Raw genomic sequence first — 21,990 nt, forward strand, 5'->3', positions numbered from 1 at the left:
TTCTAAAGCTGCAGTCTATTCCTGACTCTAATACCATTGCTGGCCTATTTGCAAAAACTCTTCAAAAGGTTGGATAAGGTGCGGATAAACTTTCCCACTTGATTCACTGCACCTGAGAAACGCTATACACTATTTACCCATTTCAGTTTCCATACTTTTGTACCTAATTTTTCAAATAATATTGCAACTTCTCAGATACTGAAGCAGTCCGTGTTCATTTGCAACAAGATCTGGATTATATCCAGGCTTGGGTGAAAAGTAGCAAGTAACCTTCATGCCACAAAGTACCATCTAATGATCATCTCCAATAAAAGGCCATCATCCCTCGACTTTCAATGGTGTCACTATTGTTCAATCCCCCACTACCAGTTGCTTAAGGGTTATTATTGATCAGAAAAAGAATTGGGTGAGCAGTATAAAAGTGGGTACAAGAGCAGGTCAGAAGCTTGGAACAGGCATTGGGGAATCATCTCCTGACTCCCCAATGCCTGTTCTCAATCTACAAGGCCGAAGGCAGGAGGGTGATGGAATACTCCGCACTTGCCTGGATGGGTGCAGCATTCAAGACGTTTGACACCATCCAGAACACAGCAGCCCACTTGACTGGGATCACATCCATCACCTTCAATGTTCACTCCCTCAACCACTGATGCACAGTAGCACCAGTGTGTACCACCTACAGCTGACTCACTGCGGAAATCTGCCAAGATGTCTTCAATAGCACCTTCCAAAGCCATGATCACTGCCATCTAGAGGTACAAAGGCAGCAGATCCATGGGAATACCGCCACCCATAAGTTCCTCTCCAAGGTACTCACCATTCTGACTTGGAAACATATTCCTTCGGTGCTGCTGGGTCCAACTCCTGGAACTGTACCCCAATCCCCAAAACTAAACAGCATTGTGGGCATCCGCACACCCCAAGGACTGCCGAGGTTCAGAATGCAGCTCACCCACACCTTTACAGGGGAATTAAGGATGGGAAATAAATGCAGGCTCAAGCCCATGACACCCACAAAGGGGAAAAAAAATCACACCAGAAATAAACAAAGGACACGATTTCATATTTAAGACTTTTACTGAAGCAAACAACCCAATATCAATATTGATTGAATATTACCAAACAAGCAGCCAATGCCTCAAATGAAAGAAAGGCTATTTCAGACCGGCTAACCCATGCCATAAGCACATTGCCTGCATGGCCTTTGCTACAGACCCCACTCTGGAAGGTGTATCCAATTTGAAGAATACACGACTCCCTCACACTTGGTAGAAGGTTTTGATGACCCCTGTTGCACTCAGCCTAGTTTTTCACCATCAGGATTCCACCAGCAAAGCTCACCTTCGGCAACTTCTCATTCCTTAAATCCTGGAGGTTCTGTCCCCTTTGTATCGAACTGAAAAGTCTCTCTCACAAACATCTGCCTTGTTTCTTAGCACACAACAGTCCTTCCCTACCCTTCTCCACATTCTAGTTCATGTCTCTATCTCTTTGTAACTGGGCCTCTCAAATCAGCTCTCCCTTCCTGAGTTACCGCGTGTAGGGCTGAGAACTGGCAATGCCTTTCAATAGCATAAGGTGAAAGTGGGTACTGCAGATGCTGGAGATTAGAGTCAAGATTAGAGTGGTGCTGGAAAAGCACAGCAGGTCAGGCAGTATCCGAGGAGCAGGAGATTCGACATTTCAGGCAAAAGCCCTTCATCAATTGGGTGATGTTTAGCTTCAAGTGCATGGCAACCACATTGTTATGTTTCGATGCTACTGAAATTCCTAAATGTTACCACAATTAAACAGTTAAATGGCAGTCACTGATATTGTCACGTCCCCACGCCCTCCACCACCTCCCCCCCCACCAACCGAGGTTCAGTTCAATTGTCCATATTTCAACCAATGAAATTGGGAGAAGAATCCAAACTGAGTGTCAGGGAGCAGGCTATTGGTGACCACATAAAACATAGAAGGATAATTAGGCCATTCAGCCCATCACACCTGCTCTGTCATTCAATCATGGTTGATATGCTTCTCAACCTCATTCTTCTGCCTTCTCCCTGTAACCCTTGATCTTTTTACTAATGAAGAACATCGTTATCTCTGTCTTGAATATTCAATGACTCATTCTCCGCAGTGCTCCACAACACTGTCACACTGTCAGCAAGCTCTTCCATCACTTTACAATTTAATCCTGCATTGCTCTCGGTCTACTCCCAATCTATTCTGCATTACTCTGGTTCTGCTGCTTGGTCTAAGGCTGCACTGTGTGGGGTGTATGATTGGAATTTGGTCAGGAAGTTGCCTGTCTCAGGTGACACTGCAGTTGTATATGATGTGAAATGACTGTACTCGAAAAGGCCATTCATGTCTGTGTCAGTGTGATTGTGCCTTTCACTAACTCTATCACCATAGCTTCATTCCTGTCTCCCTTATCAAATAATCAGTGAGGCTCCTGAGCTTGTGAATCTAGCTTCTCTTTTCAATGGGGCACCTGGAGTGTCCACAATATTAGCAGAACCCTAATCCCCTGGAGTCACAGGAACCTGCCAATGGGAAACATGGAATTATCTTCATGTAATGGATCAGGCCAAACCCCCTCAAAACACTTTAAGAAGATAGCACAAACCCTAGATCTTTCTTATTTTAAGGGCAGATGTGAAGTGGATGTTCCAGGTGTGATGCAGCTGGTTAAACCACTCGGCTTTAAGCAAAACAGAATTTATTTACAAACTACGGTTGAAACATGAACAAAAGAAAACAGAATTTAGAATAACTTAACTATTTGGAAATCCAACCTCTTGAAATTGCAACTTAATGAAGGAGCTGTTCCAACATCCCAAAACACACCCCTTGACAAATGTTAGATTCAAACTCAGGCTCTTACAGGCAGTAGGGATTTCAGAGAGAAGAGTCAGGCCAGAAATAGTTGCTGAAGCATGGAAAACCACGCTTCACTGTAGCAGCTTCTCTGCCACCAGCATCTCCTGACTGCCTGCTGTAACAAACCAAACTAGAAACAAACCTGAATTGAGAGAACTGGCCACTCCACTGCTATTGTTAAAGTAGACAATTCGACATCTCTGCCTTTATGACCTCTCAGAAAAAAACCAAGGACAAAATAACCTTGTTAAAGGGGCAGCAGCATCACATTCATATACCTCCAGTGAGAAAATGACTCCGGGTTGGCATCATTCCCACCCAGCATCATAAATGAATTTACCGGTAGCCCTTCAGCCTGAGACCTGAAAGGTTGTTATGTGGACGCTTGCTGCACACCCTGCTGTTCATTAGTGAGGTTTAAATGAGATCTGGGACTTTACAATAGGTGGAGAGTGAGGCCTGTTCACTCCCAGATCAAGACCCAACCAACACAGTGCTCACACCATCACCCAAAGGTCAAAACGAAGCCTCCAACTCTTAATTCATTCGCTCAGTTCCGCTATCCTGCACTTGTCGCTTCGAAAGAGCTGAACAAACATGAGGGAGCCAGACAGATAGGACTCAAAGTATTAAGAATTTATTCACAATTTTTCTTCACAACTCTCACAGCAAGCTTCTCAACATATCTTACAGTTTTGCCAGTGCATGTATTGAATGTAGTGCTATTATCAACAAACCAAACTCACAAACCCCAGAAAGCAAGGAAAACTTCACATCGGTACCATTTGGAAAAGAGAAAGTTTGTTTTGGGTTGCTAAGTGTCAGTCTGCAGGGCCCAGAACTGGGCATGCTCAGGGCTCAGGTAGGTGCCAATTGTAATGTCACTGTCATGGAGAGAGCTGAAATGTGTCCTCTTTAAAATCGGCTCCTTCCTGCTCATGTAATTCCAGTTGCTCCAATTTTTCCGGTTTATGGGTGATTTCATCTGGGGTCTTCAGGAACCTGTGTAAACAGATGTAGTCAGGGGTCATGGAAGGGGTCACATTTCAAAGAATGACTACACTGATGGTTGGAAACAGGGAAATGCGAGCTATTGGGTTGGAACACATTCTAGGGAAAGGAGGACAATTTCAGGGCAATAAACTGTAATTTTGGAATATTCATGAACATAGAAAAGTCAACAATTTGAAAATACCAATCAACCCATCAACGCTGTTCCTTCCATAGTCCATGTCCATGTCTCCACACCACCACCCCCACCTCCCTCATCATGGGCACTTACCTGTTTTATCTCCTTCCGCCCGCCACCCTCATCACAGTCCATGGACAATCACATATCAATTATGGCACAATTTGCCCCCAAATGGTTTGGTGTGAGTGACCTTCTCTTTGTGGTAAGATGGGGTAGGTTGGACTTTTACTGCTTTGCACATGATCTCAGAGCCATTATGTTGAAGATAATTCTGACAGCAGAATTGACCCCAAATCCAGCAACAGCAAACAGCTGGCAATCCGCAGGGCAACTTTCTGAAAGCTACCTCTGCTGTGATTTCCTCCTGGCCAGTGGAATTGCAACACTAAATACAATGATGTTCCTCAGAAGCACTTCCTGCTATGAAAGCTACCAATCAAATGTGACAATATTTCACTCCTCACTTTGAGTGTGGCCCAGGGACTTGAAAACTCTCTGATCCCTAGCCCTCTTGACGTGCTTCTTCTGATGTAGCTCCCAGCTTTCACTGCCAGCTGAAGCTGGTTGAGAGATATCATGACGGCTAGTGCCAGTGTGATTGTCGCCTACATGTTCCCAATGTATGTTCCGCTTGTGATGAGGGATGTGTTTTTGTGAGGGATTTGTTCTGTCCTATTTTTCTTCAAGGGGAGGGGTGTTGTCAATCTGGGGCTGATGCCTCTGCTCCATGGAAAGCAGCGTAAATAACGATGGGTTTTTAAAACAGTTAGACAAAGGAAGCATGAGTGGGCACAGCCAAGCTCCCTCAGATCCAGGGTTTTAGTTTTGCTTTCAGTTGTGGAAGTTGGGGTTTTGGAATTAAAGATGTTAGGTACAGCTCTTTCTCTCTGCTGTTGGATTCATTCCATTAGTGTTCCTCCTCCTGGGCTGGAGGAGATAGCAAGTGAGGGAAATCTGCTTTGCTGAATTCGCCTTTGCCAAGGGTGTGTTTACAGGATGCTTCTATATTAGAACGGTGGTAGTTAAATATAATATTATTTTGTTAAGTACATTAATAGAATTAAAGCTATGGTATAAGAACACTTTGGTATAAGAACAAAGTGTTATTTGATTATAACCCAGTAGCTTGACCAATCAAATCACATCTGGAGCACAGCGCCTTCCACCTGCCTTCAAACAAAGATAAAAGCTAGGGTTTAGACTATTGATATTTGATATGTTTTGAGGGGGTGTGGCCTGGTCTATAATACTGTGTAAGTCTTTCTCACCTGGAGCATGTGTCTGGAAACAGCATGCACAAAATTAATTTTGTTTTCACTATTTATCATGAACAGTTGCCAATTGGACAGGTGGATATTTGTAACTGTACTCAGGTAAGTTCCTTACATCAGTACCAACACACATGCAGAGTGTTAACATACTAATTTAGGAGGTAGGATAACCTGCATCACCCTCTAATTCAACTAAAGCAGTGTATAATCCCACAATCCTCTTCGAGACTCACGGAGGTCTCTTTATTGATAATCTGATTTATTATTAACTGGACGTGGAAGTCTCTCCCATATCTCAAAGATATTTTCACTTGAGGCCTTTTCCAATACAGATTGAAGACTCGAATGCTTTCGGTTTGTTGTTGCTCACTGTGTGACAGCTGTGGGGTTACTGGGGGGGAGTGGAGAGACACTGGGTTTCAAACAGCCACTCCCTCAAGTAGGGTCCACACTGGTCTCAGACTCAGAAGGTTGTGAAATCATGGAGCCCTCCAGGATTCCAATACACAATTGAAAGCTAACACTCCAGTGGAGCACTGAGGGGGTGCTGCATTGCTGTGGGTGCCATCTTTTGGAACACAAGTTGAACTGAAGTCCTGGCTGCCTTGATAGGTGAAGCTGCCACAGCACCATTTCAATGATAAGCATGGAGAGTTTTCCCAGGTAATATCTAGCCCTCAGTCAATACCCCATAAACTGATATCTGGTCATTATCACATTGCTGTTTGTGGGATCATACAGCGCGTCAAGTGTTTCCTACATTTCAACAGTGATTGCTCTTCAGAAGCACATCATTGGCTGAGAATGCTGGGTTGTTGGAAGTGTTATGTAAATGCAAGTCTTTCAAAAGGAGTGTTCAGCTGGCTCTGTCCTACATGACACTGCCATTCCAATCCCAGCCTACTCCCAAGGCAGTGTGTGTGTGCATTACCCATCACTTCACTGAATCATACAGCTCTGTTTGCTAACTTACAGAGAGGCCATAATGTTGCAAGAATGTCAGAGTGAGAATGGAGAGGGATTCCCATGACAAAACTGTGGTCCTGAGCACTCAGTAAAGATAGTGAGATTTACCTGAAGATGAGTTTCTGGCCGGGCTCCTTTCTGATGATGTTTAGTTTATAATAATGCCGTAGAGCTCTTGACATTTTCTCATATGTCATATTTGCTCGGTTCTGGGTGGAAACAAAAGCAAAATCTTTTTTTAAAAAAAAACAGAAACTGGAAGACAAACTACCTCAGGATACTTAAAGGTGCGCCCGAGATCAAGCTCTCCAGGAACTTCAATAAATAGACTCTGCCAAACTGTGGTTTCATTTTATGTTGGGCCCTTTTGGAAAAGCAGGAACCCAGTGCAATAACTTCTTCAGACAAGGTACAGGAGGAGGCCATTCCTATTTTGACATTTAATTGGAACCCTGACGTCATTTTAATGCCTGGGTTTCACATTCCTGACATAAATCAATCTCAGTGCATGCACACATCATAGAGTCTACACACTGATTCAATCCTCTTCTACGCTTCCTCTCTCCACCTGCAGAATCATCTCTTTCGAAGTCTGGAGGGAGTCATCAACATTGACTCTAAACCTCACAGAATCTCAGCCATCAGCAAAAACGGTTTGGAAATTTCCTGCTGACTGCTCCCGTCAGTCCTTCTCCGTTTTATCACGCTGGATGAGCTCAGCACATCAGTACAAAAGATAAGGCTGATGCTTTTGCAGCGATCTTCAGCCAGAAGTGTTGAGTGGATGATCCATCTCAGCCTCCCCCAGTGGTCAGCCAATTCTATTCACTCCGTGTGATATCAAGAAACAGCTCGAAGCACTGGCTACTGCCAAGTCTATGGGCCCTGACAACATTCCAGTGACAGTACTGAAGACTTGTGCTCCAGATCTTGCCACTCCCATAGCCAAGATGTTCCAGTACAATTACAACACTGGCATCTACCTGGCAATGTGGGAAATTCCTGAGGTCTTGTACACAGAAAAAACAGGACAAATCCAACCTGGCCAATTACTGCCCCATCAGTCTACTCTTGATCATCAGTAAAGTGATGGAAGGTGTCAGTAACAGAGCTATCAAGTGGCACCTGCTCAGCAATAACCTGCTCAGTGATGCCCAGTTTAGGTTCTACCAGCACCACTCAGCTCCTGGCCTCATTATAGCCTTCGTTCAAACTTGGCCTAAAGAGCTGAATTTCAGAGGTGAGGAGTGAGTGACAGCCCTTTGACATCAAGGCTGCATTTGACCAAGGAAGGGCATCAAGGAATATGAGCCAAACTGGATTAATGGGGTGGGGCAAACTCTATGCTGGTTAGAGTCATACCTGATACATAAGAAGATGGTTGTGGTCAGTTATCTCAGCTCCAGGTCGTCTCTGTAGGAGTTCTTCAGGATAGTGTCCTAGGCCCACCTATCTTCAACTGCTTCATCAATGAACTTCCCTCCTTCAAATGGTCAGAAATGGGGATATTTGCTGCAACATGTTCAGCACCATCCGTGACTCCTCGGATACTGAAGCAGTCCATGTTCAAATGCAAAAAGATCTGGACAGTATCCAGGCTTGAGCTGACAAGTGGCAAGCAACATTCATGCCACACAAATGCCAGGCTATGACCATCACCAATAAGAGACAATCTAATCAGCACCCCTTGACATTCAATGGTATTACCATCTCTGAATCCCTTACTATCAATATCCTAGCGTTACCATTGACCAGAAAGTCAACTGGGATCTCCAAATGAACGCAATGGCTATAACAGCAGGATGGAGGCTCGGAATACTGCAGCGGGTAATTCACCTCCTGACTCCTCAAAGCCTGTCCATCATTTACAAGGCTCAAGTTACGAGTGTGATGGAATACTTCCCACTTGTCTGGATGGATGCAACTCCAACAACACTCAAGGATCTTGACACCATCGAAGACAAAGCAGCCCATTTGATTGGCCCACATCTATCACCTTCAACTTTCACTCTTTTTACCAGTAATGTCCAGTGGCAGCACTGTGTGGATCTAAATATGTGCTGCAGGAAATGACCAAGGCTCTGTTAGCAGCACCTTCCAAGTCCATGATCTCTATCACGGAGGACAAGGGCAGCAGACACATGGGAACACCAACATTGTACGTTCCCCTCCATAAACCATCCTGACTTTAGAAATTTATTGCTTTATTTTCAGTGTCACTGGGTCAAAATCCTCTACTTTTAACGCACCCCAAGAACTGCAGTGATTCAAGAAGGTAGCTCAGCATCACCTCTACTGGGGCAATTAGAGTTCTGCAATCAATGATTCAGTTAAATAGTGGAGCAGACTCGACAGGTGAATGGGTATTATCATTCCACTGGTATGAACACTTCAGCTGAAGTGATACGGGAAACTTTAACTGACACAATTGTGCCACATGGAAAGCATTTGTTGAAGAGACTGACAGTATCAGGTGAGGTTTATCAATGAAGATTTGTAAGTTTTGATTGAAAGCTGATCGAATATCTCTTTCCCAAAGACAGAACCATCTGTTGGATTCCTCACCCAGAAACTGAAAGCCACTCACCTTGTGATTTCCCCAGAGTCGTGCCAGTCCATTGGGATCAACGACACGGAAGATCTTGGACTCTTTATCCTCCCACCTGATGTACTGCTCATATCGACTGTCAGACAGTAGCTGATAAACGTAGTCCCACAGTAGCCTGCAGTCTACACAGAAATCAGTCTCATTAGAGGTTAACATCAGCAGCAAATAGGTCCGCCTGCAACTTCACTGCACGCTTAATCTTGGGCATTCTCATCGAGTACCTGCAGACCATATCTCCTCTCTACTTTCATCTTCAAAATCTCAACCATTATTGCATCGTTTATCTCAGCTTTCTTTGTTCTTCGTTATTTGATGAACTTCCCTGATGGGACTTGCAAAATGTCACAAATCAAACCAAATTCACATTCAGTCATGTGTTCAGGTGGATGACCAATGACCAAAGAGGGACTTCAATAAGCATTGAAAAGGAGAGAAAAGAAATGGAGAGGTTTAGGGAGGGAAATCCCGAGCTTTGGATCCCTGTGACCTCAGGCCGGGCTGTCATTGGGGGGGGGGCAATTAAAATCAGAGAGAAGCAAAAGGCCAGAGTAAGAGAGCACAGAGATCTCAGAGGATTGTGGGTAGCAATGCTTCCTGGTCCCGAGTGCTGAAATGGGAAATCTGCTGCCTCTGTTCCAGGAACAAAACCCAATATTTTCCAATATTTAATTCAATAATGTGGATAATACAATATATATAAAATGTTTCATCTTTATAATGTGATTTGGATCAACGTAATGCTATCCACTTTAGCAGCAAACAGGGGAGACAGACCATTATCTGGTGAGAGATTGGGGAAGGGAGAGGTGCAATGAGACCTGGGTGTACACCAGGCACTGAAAGGAAGCATTGCAGGTACAGCAGGCGGTGAAGAAGGTACATGGTATGTTGACCTTCATAGCGAGAGGATTTGAGAGCAGGGATGGCTTCTGTAATTGTACAGGGCCTTGGCTGGACCACACCTGGAGTATTGAGTGTAGTTTCAGTCTCTGTAACTGAGGAAGGATGTTCTGGCTATGGAAGGAGTGCAATGAAGATTTACCGGACTGATTCCTGGGATGGCAGGATTGACAAATGGGGAGACTGACAATTCACTGGAGGGGGTATATCTCATAGAAACCTATAAAATTCTAAAAGGACTAAGACAGGCTAACTGCAGGAAGGATGTTCCCAAAGACTGGGGAATCCAGAGCCTAGTGACAGAGTGGAGAAAGTGTGGACAGCAGATGCTGGAGATCAGAGTCGAGAGTGTGGTGCTGGAAAAGCACAGCAGGTCAGGCAGCATCTGAGGAGCAGGAGAATCAACATTTCAGATATAAACTCTTCATCAGGATTTCTCTGCTATGTTACAGGTACCCAGCATCCTCTGTTTAAAAAAATTACCTCACACATCTCCTTTAAACCTTTCACATCTCACCTTAAACTTTTGTCCCCTACTATTTGACAGTTCCACCCTGGGAGAAAGACGCAGCCCCAATGCTAGAGTGAAAACAACCAAGTTTGCCCAACCTATCCTGGAGCTAGTGGCAACATCCTGGTAAACCTCTTTTGCACTCTTTCCAAAGCCTCACATGTGGTGACCAGGTCGATACACAATACTCCAAATGTGGCCTAACTAAAGTTTTCTACAGCTGTAACATGGTAGACCATGTATGACTGAGAGGAGGAGAAATTTCTTCACCCAAACAGCCTGTGGAATTCTCTGCCGTAGAAAATGGCTGAGGACAAAACAATGAGTGTTTCCCACAATACGTTAGATATAGTTCTTAGGGCTAAAGGGATCAAAGGTACAGGGAGAAAGTGGGATAGGGGACAGAATTGGATGATCAGGAAATGAGGCAGAGACTGTGCACAGTGTCCTCCTGCCATCAGCAATGCAAACCACCAGCTGCTTTATGGAAACAGTTACAGAATCAGCACCAGCCTAGCTCTTCATTGAGAAGTGCCATGAGATCCTTTGGGAAAGAAGACGGACCACTTGATCCAAAAGATTGCGGCTCTGAAAGTGCAGCACTCCCTCAGCACTGCACTGAGGTGGTAACCCATGGTAACCCAGAGCCTGGACTGAGACTTGTGGCCTCTGACTGAGACACAGAGCTCCACACAGCCATGGGTTGCCAGGGTTGATGTTATTTATCACTGTTGGCTGCCCATCAAGCTCAATCATGCCTTTTGATGATTTTTTATTTCTGGGCGACAGACTCATGTTGATTGCACTGGGGACCCTGACCATGATCCCCAGCTCAGCCAATAGCTCAGAACAAGCAATGATCCTGGGCTTTCCTGTCTCTATAGCCTGGTACTGGAGCATGATTTTACCAAATTAATCTGGACTCTCACATAAGAAACTAAATTAGTAACATCCTGCTGATCATATGGACATTAAACAGCTCGCAATATTCAGAAGCCTCACCTGCTATCTTCCCAGTGACTGGTGGTTGCCATGCTGAAGGGAGTGAGCATGTGTCAAGACCCCTCTTCCCCTCTGACCTGTTGGAGAGGTTTAGTGGTTCCTCCCAGTGACCATTCTGGAAGGCCTCAGTGTTGTGCAGCTTACTGCCGGGAATCGGCGTTGGTGAGCTCATCGCACTGGCAGGTCTCGGACACTGCACAATGCTCACAATTCGCGGCGTTATCCTGTCTAAAACAGGAAAAGAAACTTCAATTACAAGCTCCTTCAAGGGATGGGGAGAAGATGTGACAGTCATATGTATCACTTGTTGCAGAATATTTGTATATACTCAGAACAAAAAAGTTCTAGATGTTCTGTCATGTTAAAAGCTGACATATATAAAGAATAAGATAAAATAAATAGCGATAATTAGTTAGTAAATAATCCTGGGATGGCAGGACTGACATATGGAGAGAGATTGAATCGATTGACACAACATTCACATTAGCTTAGAAGAATGAGAGGGATCTCATCAAGACCTTTAAGTTTCTAAAGGGACTAGACAGAGTAAACATAGGAAGGATGTTCCTGATGTCCAGGGAGTCCAGAACGGGGGTGGGTGGGTCACAATTTCAGGATACAGGGTAGGCCATTTAGGACTGAGATGTGGAGAAATATCTTCACCCAGAGAGTAGTGAGCCTGTGGAATTCTCTACCACAGAAAGTGGCTGAGACCACAACATTGAATGTTTTCAAGAAGGAGTTACATATAGTTCTTTGGGCTAAAGGGATCAAGTGCTACAGGGAGAAAGGGGGAACAGGGGACTGATCATCATCAATGGTGGAGCAGACCCGAAGGCTTGGATGGCCTACTCCTGCTCCTGTTTTCTACGTTTCTATGAGATCAACCTGAACCCTAACATGGAAACATAGTCGAGCTCTCAAGCGAGCATTTATAGAACCGAAATAATAGATAATAAATTAAAAATGGCAATGTGTCAGGGCTGTACATGTGGGAGGTTTTTTTCAAATTCGCTCATGGAATGTGAGTATTGTTGGCTGGCCCAGCATTTATTGCCCATCCGGACGCCCTTAGGAAGGCAGTAATGAGCTGTCTTCTTGAATGGATGCAGTCCACTTACTATAAGTAGACCCACAATGCCACTAGGGAGGGAATTCCAGGATTTTGACCCAGCGCCACTGAAGAAACGTCGATAGAAGGTGGCATGGTGGCTCAGTGGTTAGCACTGCTGTCTCACAGCTCCAGGGACACAGGTTCCATTCCAGATTCGTGTGTCTGCGTGGGTTTCCTCCGGGTGCTCCAGTTTCCTCCCACAGTCCAAAAATGTGCATGTTAGGTGAATTGGCCATGCTAACTTGCCCATAGTGTTAGGTGCATTAGTCAGGGGTAAATGTAGGGGAGAGGAATGGGTCTGGGTGGGTTACTCTTCAGAGGGTCAGTGTGGACTTGTTGGACTAATTAGATTCTAGGGAATCTAACCTAATCATATTTTAAAGTCAGGATGGTGAGTGGCTTGAAGGGGAACTTGCAGGGGGTGGTGTTCCCATATATCTGCTGCCCTTGTCCTTCTAGATGGAAGTGGTTGTGGGTTTGGTAGGTGGAAAAGGGAACTGGTGAAAATGAATTAAACCTAAAGATATCAGAATTAGGAGATGACAGCAAAGAGAACAGTGTTAACATAAAGAGTCAAAGGACAAATGAATTATAAAAGAAGAGTTTAAAAGGACTGCTCAAAACAGAATAAACAATGGCAAAAGATGAATTACACTGGACGAAACGCACACAGTGTCCAAACTAAAACAGGGGAACATTGCCAATATACCACCAGGGCTCTGCAATGTAGCAGCAGCAATAGCACCTGAAAGGTGGCTGCATGGCCTGTTGACATAAGAACTGTTGGTTATGACCTGATCAGCCAGGGAAGGGAAGGAACAGAAAGGGGAAACTGGGCTACTCATGGATTACAGAACAGCAGGAGAGAGAAGAGCGACATAATTAAGAGCAGGTTACAAACAAAACTGCAGATATTTGGAAATAAAAGCCAAGGGAATGGTCATGCGAAAACGGGTTATAATGGCGAAGCTAATAGTGGAAAGGAGGTGAAAGATAAAATATGTCGCAAAACATATGAAATTAGTAAAGGAGACAACAATAAAGGGAGATTGAATTATTCCCAAAGTAACTGGGAATATGATGTAGTAAAGGAGTAGAGCGTCTCCTTCCTTACCCTGTAGGTAAAAAGCCCAATGACAGAGAGAGAGCACTGCTGGATCCAGTGAAGAAAACTGAACCTGAAGAGATAAGAGAAGTCTTTGTAGCCAATCATCTAGGCAATAGCAATTATAACAACCACAACACAAGGAGGTTTACGATAAAGGCTGAGAAAGACACAAGAAAGACAAAGCCAACAACAACAAACTGGTGGGGAGGGGACTGATTATAAGGGGATGAGAATGAAATGAGGGAAATAACTTAGAAATATACACGCTCAAACATGGCAGGAGAGCAGTGTGCAGAATATTTAACATAGCAATTATTAGTGGCCAAAGAAAATATACTGAACTAAAAATCAAGATCAGACTACCCAGGAACAATACACCATGGATAAATAACAAAATGTGTGAAATTGAAGCGACAGGAAAAGAGACTGATGACATAGAAGGTGGCAAAGGGACATTTGAGGAGGTTGGAAAAGAAGTCAAGGAAAAAAGTGAGGAAGACACAGTAAAACTACAAAGTTAAGCAACCATCATTATAAAAGGAATTTGTAATGAGCTTCACAGATATACAAATGATAAAAGTAAAACCAGGAGATGGATATGCTCACTAAAGCTACACATGACAAAACTCTCGGTTACTGCGAGAGAAATGGCAGAAATATTAATTAATTGAGACAAAAGAAGAAAGATTTCCATTCACCTGGTGCTTTCCATAACCACTCGATATCCCAGTCAATGAAGTAGAGATGCTGTTCTAAGTTGGGAAATGTGGCAGCCAATTTGTGAACAGAAAGCTCCCACAAACAACTGAGCGACAATCTGTCTTTTGTGATGTTGATTGAAAGGGAGACACTGGCGATGGCTCCAGTGGTAATACTCCTGCTAGTCTTTGAAATGGAACCCCTCATGCTCACCCAACATGGGAGCTCAGTTTAACATCTCACCCAAACGGGCAGCACTCCCTCGGTACTGCATCACAGCATTGGCAACTTTGCTTTTTTTTTTGTCCCCAGGCCCTGCAGTGAATCCAGTGAGTTAAACACAAGTGTTGCTACTAACAGAGTTACAGAGAGACTGACATTGTGGATATGACATTAGATGGAACGATTTTAAAAAATTATCAACATTTCAGGTGGAAAGGGACAAAATAGTAGATGAGAAATCAAAGTGAAGACTCTGGTTCTGCAGAGTTATACAGATGCATGTTAAAGCAAGAGACAACACGAGCATCATTCCATGTATTGATTATTAAATTAATAGAGACAGTTTCTATCCCAGAGTGACCTCTAATGTGAAATCTTTAGATGGAGAAAGCAAGATAGAACAAATCAGCTCAATACTGGTGCTTGGAAAATCATGGAATCCGTGAATAAAAGATGTATTCGAGAAAATATCCAGGAGCTGAACTATAATAACGAATAGTCAGTACACATAGCAAAAGGGAAGACTGTGCTTAACCTAACCTACTGAAAGAATGAATAAGGCTGATGTTGAATACATGATTGATTAGGATTTTCGGAAATCATTTAATGGTAAGCTGGTGACTAGAACGTGTACATGTGGAATGAGTGAACAAGTAATAGCATAGGTAGCAAGTAATAGCATACTCAAGAGGTAACAGCAGAGAGTTCAAAGCAATTACTGAGATAGGGATTAGTTAATGTAGATAATGACTGCCATAAAATACAGGAAGACATTAATAACTTCAGAATGGACATATAACTGGCAAACATACTCAAAAATAACTTTGCGAAATTATACACTTTGACGTCAAGAATAAGGATGCTGTGCATTCTTTAGGAAATATATTTCTGAGAGAGATGAATGGGAGAGAGAGGAGTGGGAGAGAGAGAGAGAGAGAGAGAGACACCTAATATATTTAAAAGAAAACAATCCCTAAGAACTGTGGATGCTGGAAATCAGAAACAAAAACAGGAATTGTTGGAAAAACTCAACAGATCTGCCAGGAACTGTGGAGAGAAATTATTTCAGGGCGAGTGAACCTTCTTCAGAACCAAAAAAAATTCTTGAGGCAGAGACTTTGAAAAGCAGAGAGGTTTATGTTATTCTGAAAAGCAGAGGTTTATGTTGTGTTCTGTGTGAAGTCTTGGTTAAACCACACTTAGAATACTGGAAACAGCTCTGGTTTCCAAACTCTAAAAAGAATATCAAACATTATACCCAGAAAGAATTAATGAACAGGCTGAAACTCTTTTCTCTAGAAAATAGGAGATTCTGGGATGCACTAATAATTTGAAGATTTAAAGGGTGTGATGGTGTACGGAAGGCCAGAACCTAAGGCAGGCACTAACAACTCTAACAGGAATTTAGGGAAAGTACCTTCACACAACCACAGAGATTGATTAAGATAAATATGTAAATGCTTTTAAGTGTCAGCTAGATGAGGGGCAAAAGGATTGAAGATGACGTTGATGGGATTAGATGAACAGAACGTGATGTGAAGTATAAACTCTGTGTGGGCCTGTTGCTGTGCTGGAAACATTTTACAATCAGAAACCCTTTACAGAAGTTACTTCCCACCAGGGACTCGTTCATCGAGGGAATCTCAGCATCAAAACCCCTTTTACAGTGGGATCTTTACCATCGCGGATTTCTTTAAGACAATGAAACTATAAAAAATAGGAACAGCAGTAGGCCATTCGGCCCCTCGAGCCTGCTTCGCTACTCAATTGGATCATGACTGATCTGGCATTCCTCATGTCCACTTTTCCCCATAACCCTCAATTCCCCAACTGATGATGAATCTAATTATTTCAGTCTTAAATATACACAAGAAGTTCCAAAGAGTCTCAATCCTGAGAAGAAATTCCTCCTCATCTCAATCTTAGATTGGCACCCTTCATTCTGAGACGATGCCTTCTGGTCCTCGACTTTCCCATGAGGGGACACATTCTCTCAGCATTTAACCCCTGACCAATCCTCTATGTTTCAATGAGATTACCTTTCATTCTTCTAAAATCCAGTGAGTCGAGCCCCAACCAATTTAACCTCTGCTCCTAAGACAATCCCTCCATACCAGGGATCATCCAACTGAACATTCTCTGAACTGCCTCCATGAATTAATATCTTTACTTCAAATAAAGGGATCAAAGTTGCTCACAGTACTCCAGATGTGGTCTCACCAGCACCTTGTACAGTTGCAGTAAAACTTCCCTACCCTTAGACTCAAACCCCGTTGAAATAAAGGCCAATATTCCATGTGTCCGATTCCCTACCATACGCTGACGATCGCTTTGTATTTTGTCTACAGTACCCTCAAGTCCCTTTGTGTTGCAGCTTTCTACAAGTTTTCTCCATTTAGATGGCACTCTGTTCTTTTCTTCTCCCTTCCAAAATTAACTTCACATTTTCCCACATTATACTCCATTTGCCAACCTTTTTCCCACTTACTTCACCTATCAATATTTCTCTGTAAGTTGCCCGTATCCCCATCACAAACTGCCTTTCCAACTATTTTTGCGCTGTCTGTAAATCTAACTCCAAACATTCACTTTCTTCCTCCATGTCATTAATATACATTGTAAACAGTTACGTCCCGGCACTGATCCCTGTAGAATGTCACTGGTCACAGGTGCCAATCTGAAAAAGAACCCTTTATCTCCACTCACTGTTACCTGCCCATGATCAATTCTCTATCCTTGCCAATATACTACCTACAACACTGTGGGCTCTTATCTCATCACTTAACCTATTGTGAGGGACCTTGTCAAACGCCTTCTGGAAGTCCAAACAAACATGCCCCTATTGATTCCCCTCTATCCACTCTGGTTGAGACTTTTATGGAGAACTCGAACAAATTAGTCAATCTGAATTTCCTTTTCATTGAGCCAAGCTAACTCTGCTTGATTAGATTATGATTTTACAAATGTGTTGCTATTACTCTCTTAACAATCAATCCCAATCCTTTTCCAAGGATAAATGTTCGACTAATTGGCCTCCAGTGACCTCTTTCATTGCCCCCCCTCCCTTTTTGAATAGGGATGTCACATTGACAGCTTCTAACCCTCAGGTACTCCTCCAGAATCCAAGGACTTTTGGAAGATTACAACCAATGCATCGACTGTCTCTGTGGCTACTTCTTTTAGGATCCTTCAGGGCTGGGGACATATCTGCCTTCAGTTCCAGGAGTTTGTCTAATACTATGTCTTTAATGTTCATGATAGCACTTAATTCTTCCCTTGAATTATTTAATATTAATGGAATGTTCAAAGTATCTTCCACCATAAAGACTGATGGAAATATTTAATGTTTGAACTCTGCCATTTCCCTGTTCCCCATAACCGTCTCCCCAGATTCATTTTCTAAGGGGTCTATGTTCCCTTTGACCTCTCTCTTCTTTCTTTTAAATATATTTAAAGAAACTCTGATTGTCAGTTCTTATATTACCTGCTAGCTTGTCCTCATAGTTTATTTTGTCTCTGTTTATCATCTTTGCAGTCATCTTTGTGTTTATTGGGTTTCTACTGACTTTTGCCTCTTTATATGATTTTTCTTTTAACTTTATTTTCTCCTTAATTTCCTTGGTTAGCCAAGATTGGTTTATCCCTCTCTTACCATCTTCTATTAGGAGACTCTAATCATCATGGACCACTTTCACTTAGAGATTCTCACTATCAGGATCTCATCTCACAAGACAGTCTCACTATTGAGGATGTGTTTATAGAGATGTCTCACCATGGATAGCCTTCTTACACAGGGAGATGCAGCATTACAGAGAAAGTCTGGTGCAAGACATTAAATTGAAAAGGAAAACCTCAAAAGATCATAATTTTTGGATTGTTACTGAACTGCATATAAATTAACATAGAGTTCATCAAATTAGAGAGATAAGTAGATGACTGAAAGATGGCTGGGGAAAAGCAGGTACTGGTACTGAGGAAAGTGTGTCGTACATATGTGGGAGGCAATGGCCAAGTGGTGTTAATCTGGGGACCCAGGTTCAAATCCTGCCATGGCAGTTTTATTAAATTTGAATACAATAAGTATCTGGAATTAAGAGTCTAATGAAGACCACAAATTCATTGCTGACTGTGGGGAAAACCCATCTGGTTCATTAATGCCTGTTAGTGAAGGAAACTGCCATCCTTACCTGAACTGGCTGACATGTGACTTCAGACCCACAGCTATGTGACTGACTCTTAACTGTCCTCTGGGCAATAAGGGATGGGCAATAAATGTTGGCACAGCAGGGAAGCCCGAGTGCATGGATGAACTTTTTTAAAAAAGATTTTAGGCAAGCAAATCACACACTTTGAGAAGTAGAGAGGGCTTTAAATTAAATAGTGAAGATCAGGGATCAAATATAGAAAGATGAGGTATATCCAAGGCTAGAGGCAAAGTTAGACAGGAACATAGCAACATGGGACATGAGGCTCAGATAATGGTAGCGAGGGGCAGAGCGAGAGTACACAAATATTCAAGATTGGATATGAGAAGACTAATGAAGGGATAACACAAAAGGCTCAAAACCTGAATGTGCTTAAAATTCAGGGACGTGCGCACCACTGGCTAGGTGAACAGTTACAGAATTTCTCCCTCCACAGATAGTCCAACCCATCCATGCCGACCAGATATCCCAACCCAATCTAGTCCCACCTGCCAGCACCTGGCCCATATCCCTCCAAACCCTTCCTATTTATATACCCATCAAAATGCCTTTTAAATGTTGCAATTGTACCAGCCTCCACCATATTCTCTGGCAGCTCATTCCATACACGTACCACCCTCTGCGTGAAAATGTTGCCCCTTAGGTCTCTTTTATATCTCTCCCCTCTCACCCTAAACCTATGACCTCTAGTTCTGGACTCCCCAACCCCAGGGAAAAGACTTTGCCTAATTATCCTACCCATGCCCCTCACAATTTTGTAAACCTCCATAAGGTCACCCCTCAACCTCTAACGCTCCAGGGAAAACAGTCCCAGCCTGTTCAGCCTCTCCCTATAGTTGAAATCCTCCATCCTTGTAAATCTTTTCTGAACCCTTTGAAGTTTCACAACATCTTTCCGGTAGGAAGGAGACCAGAATTGCATGCAATATTCCAACAGTGGCCTAACCAATGACCTGTACAGCCACAACATGACCTTCCAACTCCTGTACTCAATACTCTGACCAATAAAAGAAAGCATACCCAATGCCTTCTTCACTAGCCTATCTACCTGCGACTCCACTTTCAAGGACCTATGAACCTGCACTCCAAGGTCTCTTTGTTTAGCAACACTTCCCTTGGACCTTACCATTAAGTGGTTAAGTCCTGCTAAGATTTGTTTTCCCAAAGTTCAGCACCTCGCATTTATCTGAATTAAACGCCATCTGCCAGAGTGGATCAGAGTGTTGCTGGAAAAGCACAGAAGGTTCGGCAGCCTCCTAGAAGCAGGAAAATCGACATCTTGGGCAAAAGCCCTTCATCAGGAATAAAGGCCATCTGCCACTTCTCAGCCCATTAGCCCATCTGGTCAAGATCCTGTTGTAATCTGAGGTAACCTTCTTCGCTGCCCACTACACCTCCAATTTTGGTGTCACTTGCAAACTTACTGACTGTACCTCTTATGCTCACATCCAAATCATTTATATAAATGGCAAAAAATAGAGCACCTAGCACCGATCCTTATGGCACTCCACTGGTCACAGGCCTCCAGTCTGAAAAATAACCCTCCACCACCACCCTCTGTCTTCTACCTTTGAACCAGTTCTGTATCCAAATGGCTAGTTCTCCCTGTATTCCATGAGATCTAACCTTGCTAACCAGTCTCCTATGGGGAACCTTGTCAAACACCTTACTAAAATCCATATAGATCACATCTACTGCTCTGCCCTCATCAATCTTCTTTGTTACTTCTTCAAAAAACTCAAATCAAGTTTGTGAGACATGATTTCCCACGCACAAAGCCATGTTGACTATCCTTAATCAGTCCTTGCCTTTCCAAATACATGTACATCCTGTCCCTCAGGATTCCCTGTAACACCTTGCCCACCACTGAGGTCAGACTCACTGGTCTACAGATCTCTGGCTTGTCCTTACCACCCTTATTAAACAGTAGCACCACGTTTGCCAACCTCCAGTCTTCCAGCACCTCACCTGTGACTATCAATGATACAACTATCTCAGTAAGAGGCCCAGCAATCACTTCCCTAGCTTCCCACAGAGTTCTCGGGTACACCTGATCAGGCCCTGAAGATTTATCCACCTTTACCCATTTCGAGACACCCAGCACTCCCTCCTCTGTGACATTTTGCAAAGTGTTACCATCTAGTTCCCTACATTCTATATCTTCCATATCCTTTTCCACAGTAAATACTGATGCAAAATACTCGTTTAGTATCTCCCCCATTTTCTGTGGCTCCACACAAAGGCCGCCTTGCTGATCTTTGAGGGGCCCTATTCTCTCCCTAGTTACCCTTTTGTCCTTAATGTCTTTGTCAAAACCCTTTGGATTCTCCTTAATTCTATTTGCCAAAGCTATCTCATGTTCCCTTTTTGCCCTCCTGATTTCCCTCTTAAGTATACTCCTACTGCCTTTATACTCTTCTAAGGATTCACCCGATCTGTCTATACCTAACATATGCTTCCTTCTTTTTCTTATCCAAACGCTCAAATTTTTTTCATCATCCAGCATGCTTACCAACCTTTCCTTTCACCCTGACAGGAATATACTTTCTCTGGATTTGTGTTATCTCATTTCTGAAGGCTTCCCATTTTCCAGCCATCTCTTTACCTGTGAACATCTGCCTCCAATCAGCTTTCGAAAGCTCTTGCCTAATATCTTCAAAATTGGCTTTTCTCCAATTTAGAACTTCAACTTTTAGATCTGGTCTATTCTTTTCCATCACTATTTTAAATCTAATAGACTTATGGTGGCTGGCCCCAAAGTGCTCCCCCACTGACACCTCAGTCACCTGCCCTGCCTTATTTCCCAAGGATAGGTCATGTTTGCACCTTCTCTTGTCGGTACATCCACACACTGAATCAGAAAATTTTCTTGTACACACTTTACAAATTCCTCTCCATCTAAACCCTTAACACTATGGCAGTTCCAGTCTATGTTTGGAAAGTTAAAATCCCCTACCATAACCACCCCATTATTCTTACAGATAGTGGAGATCTCCTTACAAATTTGTTTCTCAATTTCTGTCTGACTGTTAGGGAGTCCATAAAACAATCCTAATAAAGTGATCATCCCTTTCTTATTTCTCAGTTCCACTCAAATAACTTCCCTGGATGTATTTCCATGAAGATCCTTCCTCAGCCCAGCTGTAATGCTATCCCTTATCAAAAATGCCACTCCCCCTCCTCTCTTGCCTCCCTTCCTGTCCTTCCTGTAGCATTTGTATCCTGGAACATTAAGCTGCCAGTCCTGCCCTTCACTGAACCATGTTTCTGTAATTGCTAGGATATCCCAGTCCGATGTTCCTAACCATGCCCTGAGTTCAT

General features: G+C 43.2%; 1 protein-coding gene across 3 annotated transcripts in view; it reads right to left on the reverse strand.

Moving 5' to 3' along the window:
- Positions 1 to 3,486: 3,486 nt before the first annotated feature.
- Positions 3,487 to 21,990, reverse strand: part of LOC132828459 (transcription factor ETV7-like) — an 87,384-nt gene continuing 68,880 nt past the window's right edge. For all 3 annotated transcript variants that reach the window (XM_060845603.1, XM_060845602.1, XM_060845604.1), the window contains 4 exons: positions 11,322 to 11,549; positions 8,888 to 9,030; positions 6,409 to 6,509; positions 3,487 to 3,873 (listed from right to left, as the gene is read on the reverse strand). In XM_060845603.1, the coding sequence (XP_060701586.1) occupies positions 3,759 to 3,873; positions 6,409 to 6,509; positions 8,888 to 9,030; positions 11,322 to 11,549 (587 nt within the window). In that variant the 3' untranslated portion in view covers positions 3,487 to 3,758. The remainder of the gene's footprint in view (positions 3,874 to 6,408; positions 6,510 to 8,887; positions 9,031 to 11,321; positions 11,550 to 21,990) is intronic.

Source organism: Hemiscyllium ocellatum, chromosome 26 (genome assembly GCF_020745735.1).
Source record: "Hemiscyllium ocellatum isolate sHemOce1 chromosome 26, sHemOce1.pat.X.cur, whole genome shotgun sequence".
Taxonomy (NCBI): Eukaryota; Metazoa; Chordata; class Chondrichthyes; order Orectolobiformes; family Hemiscylliidae; genus Hemiscyllium; species Hemiscyllium ocellatum.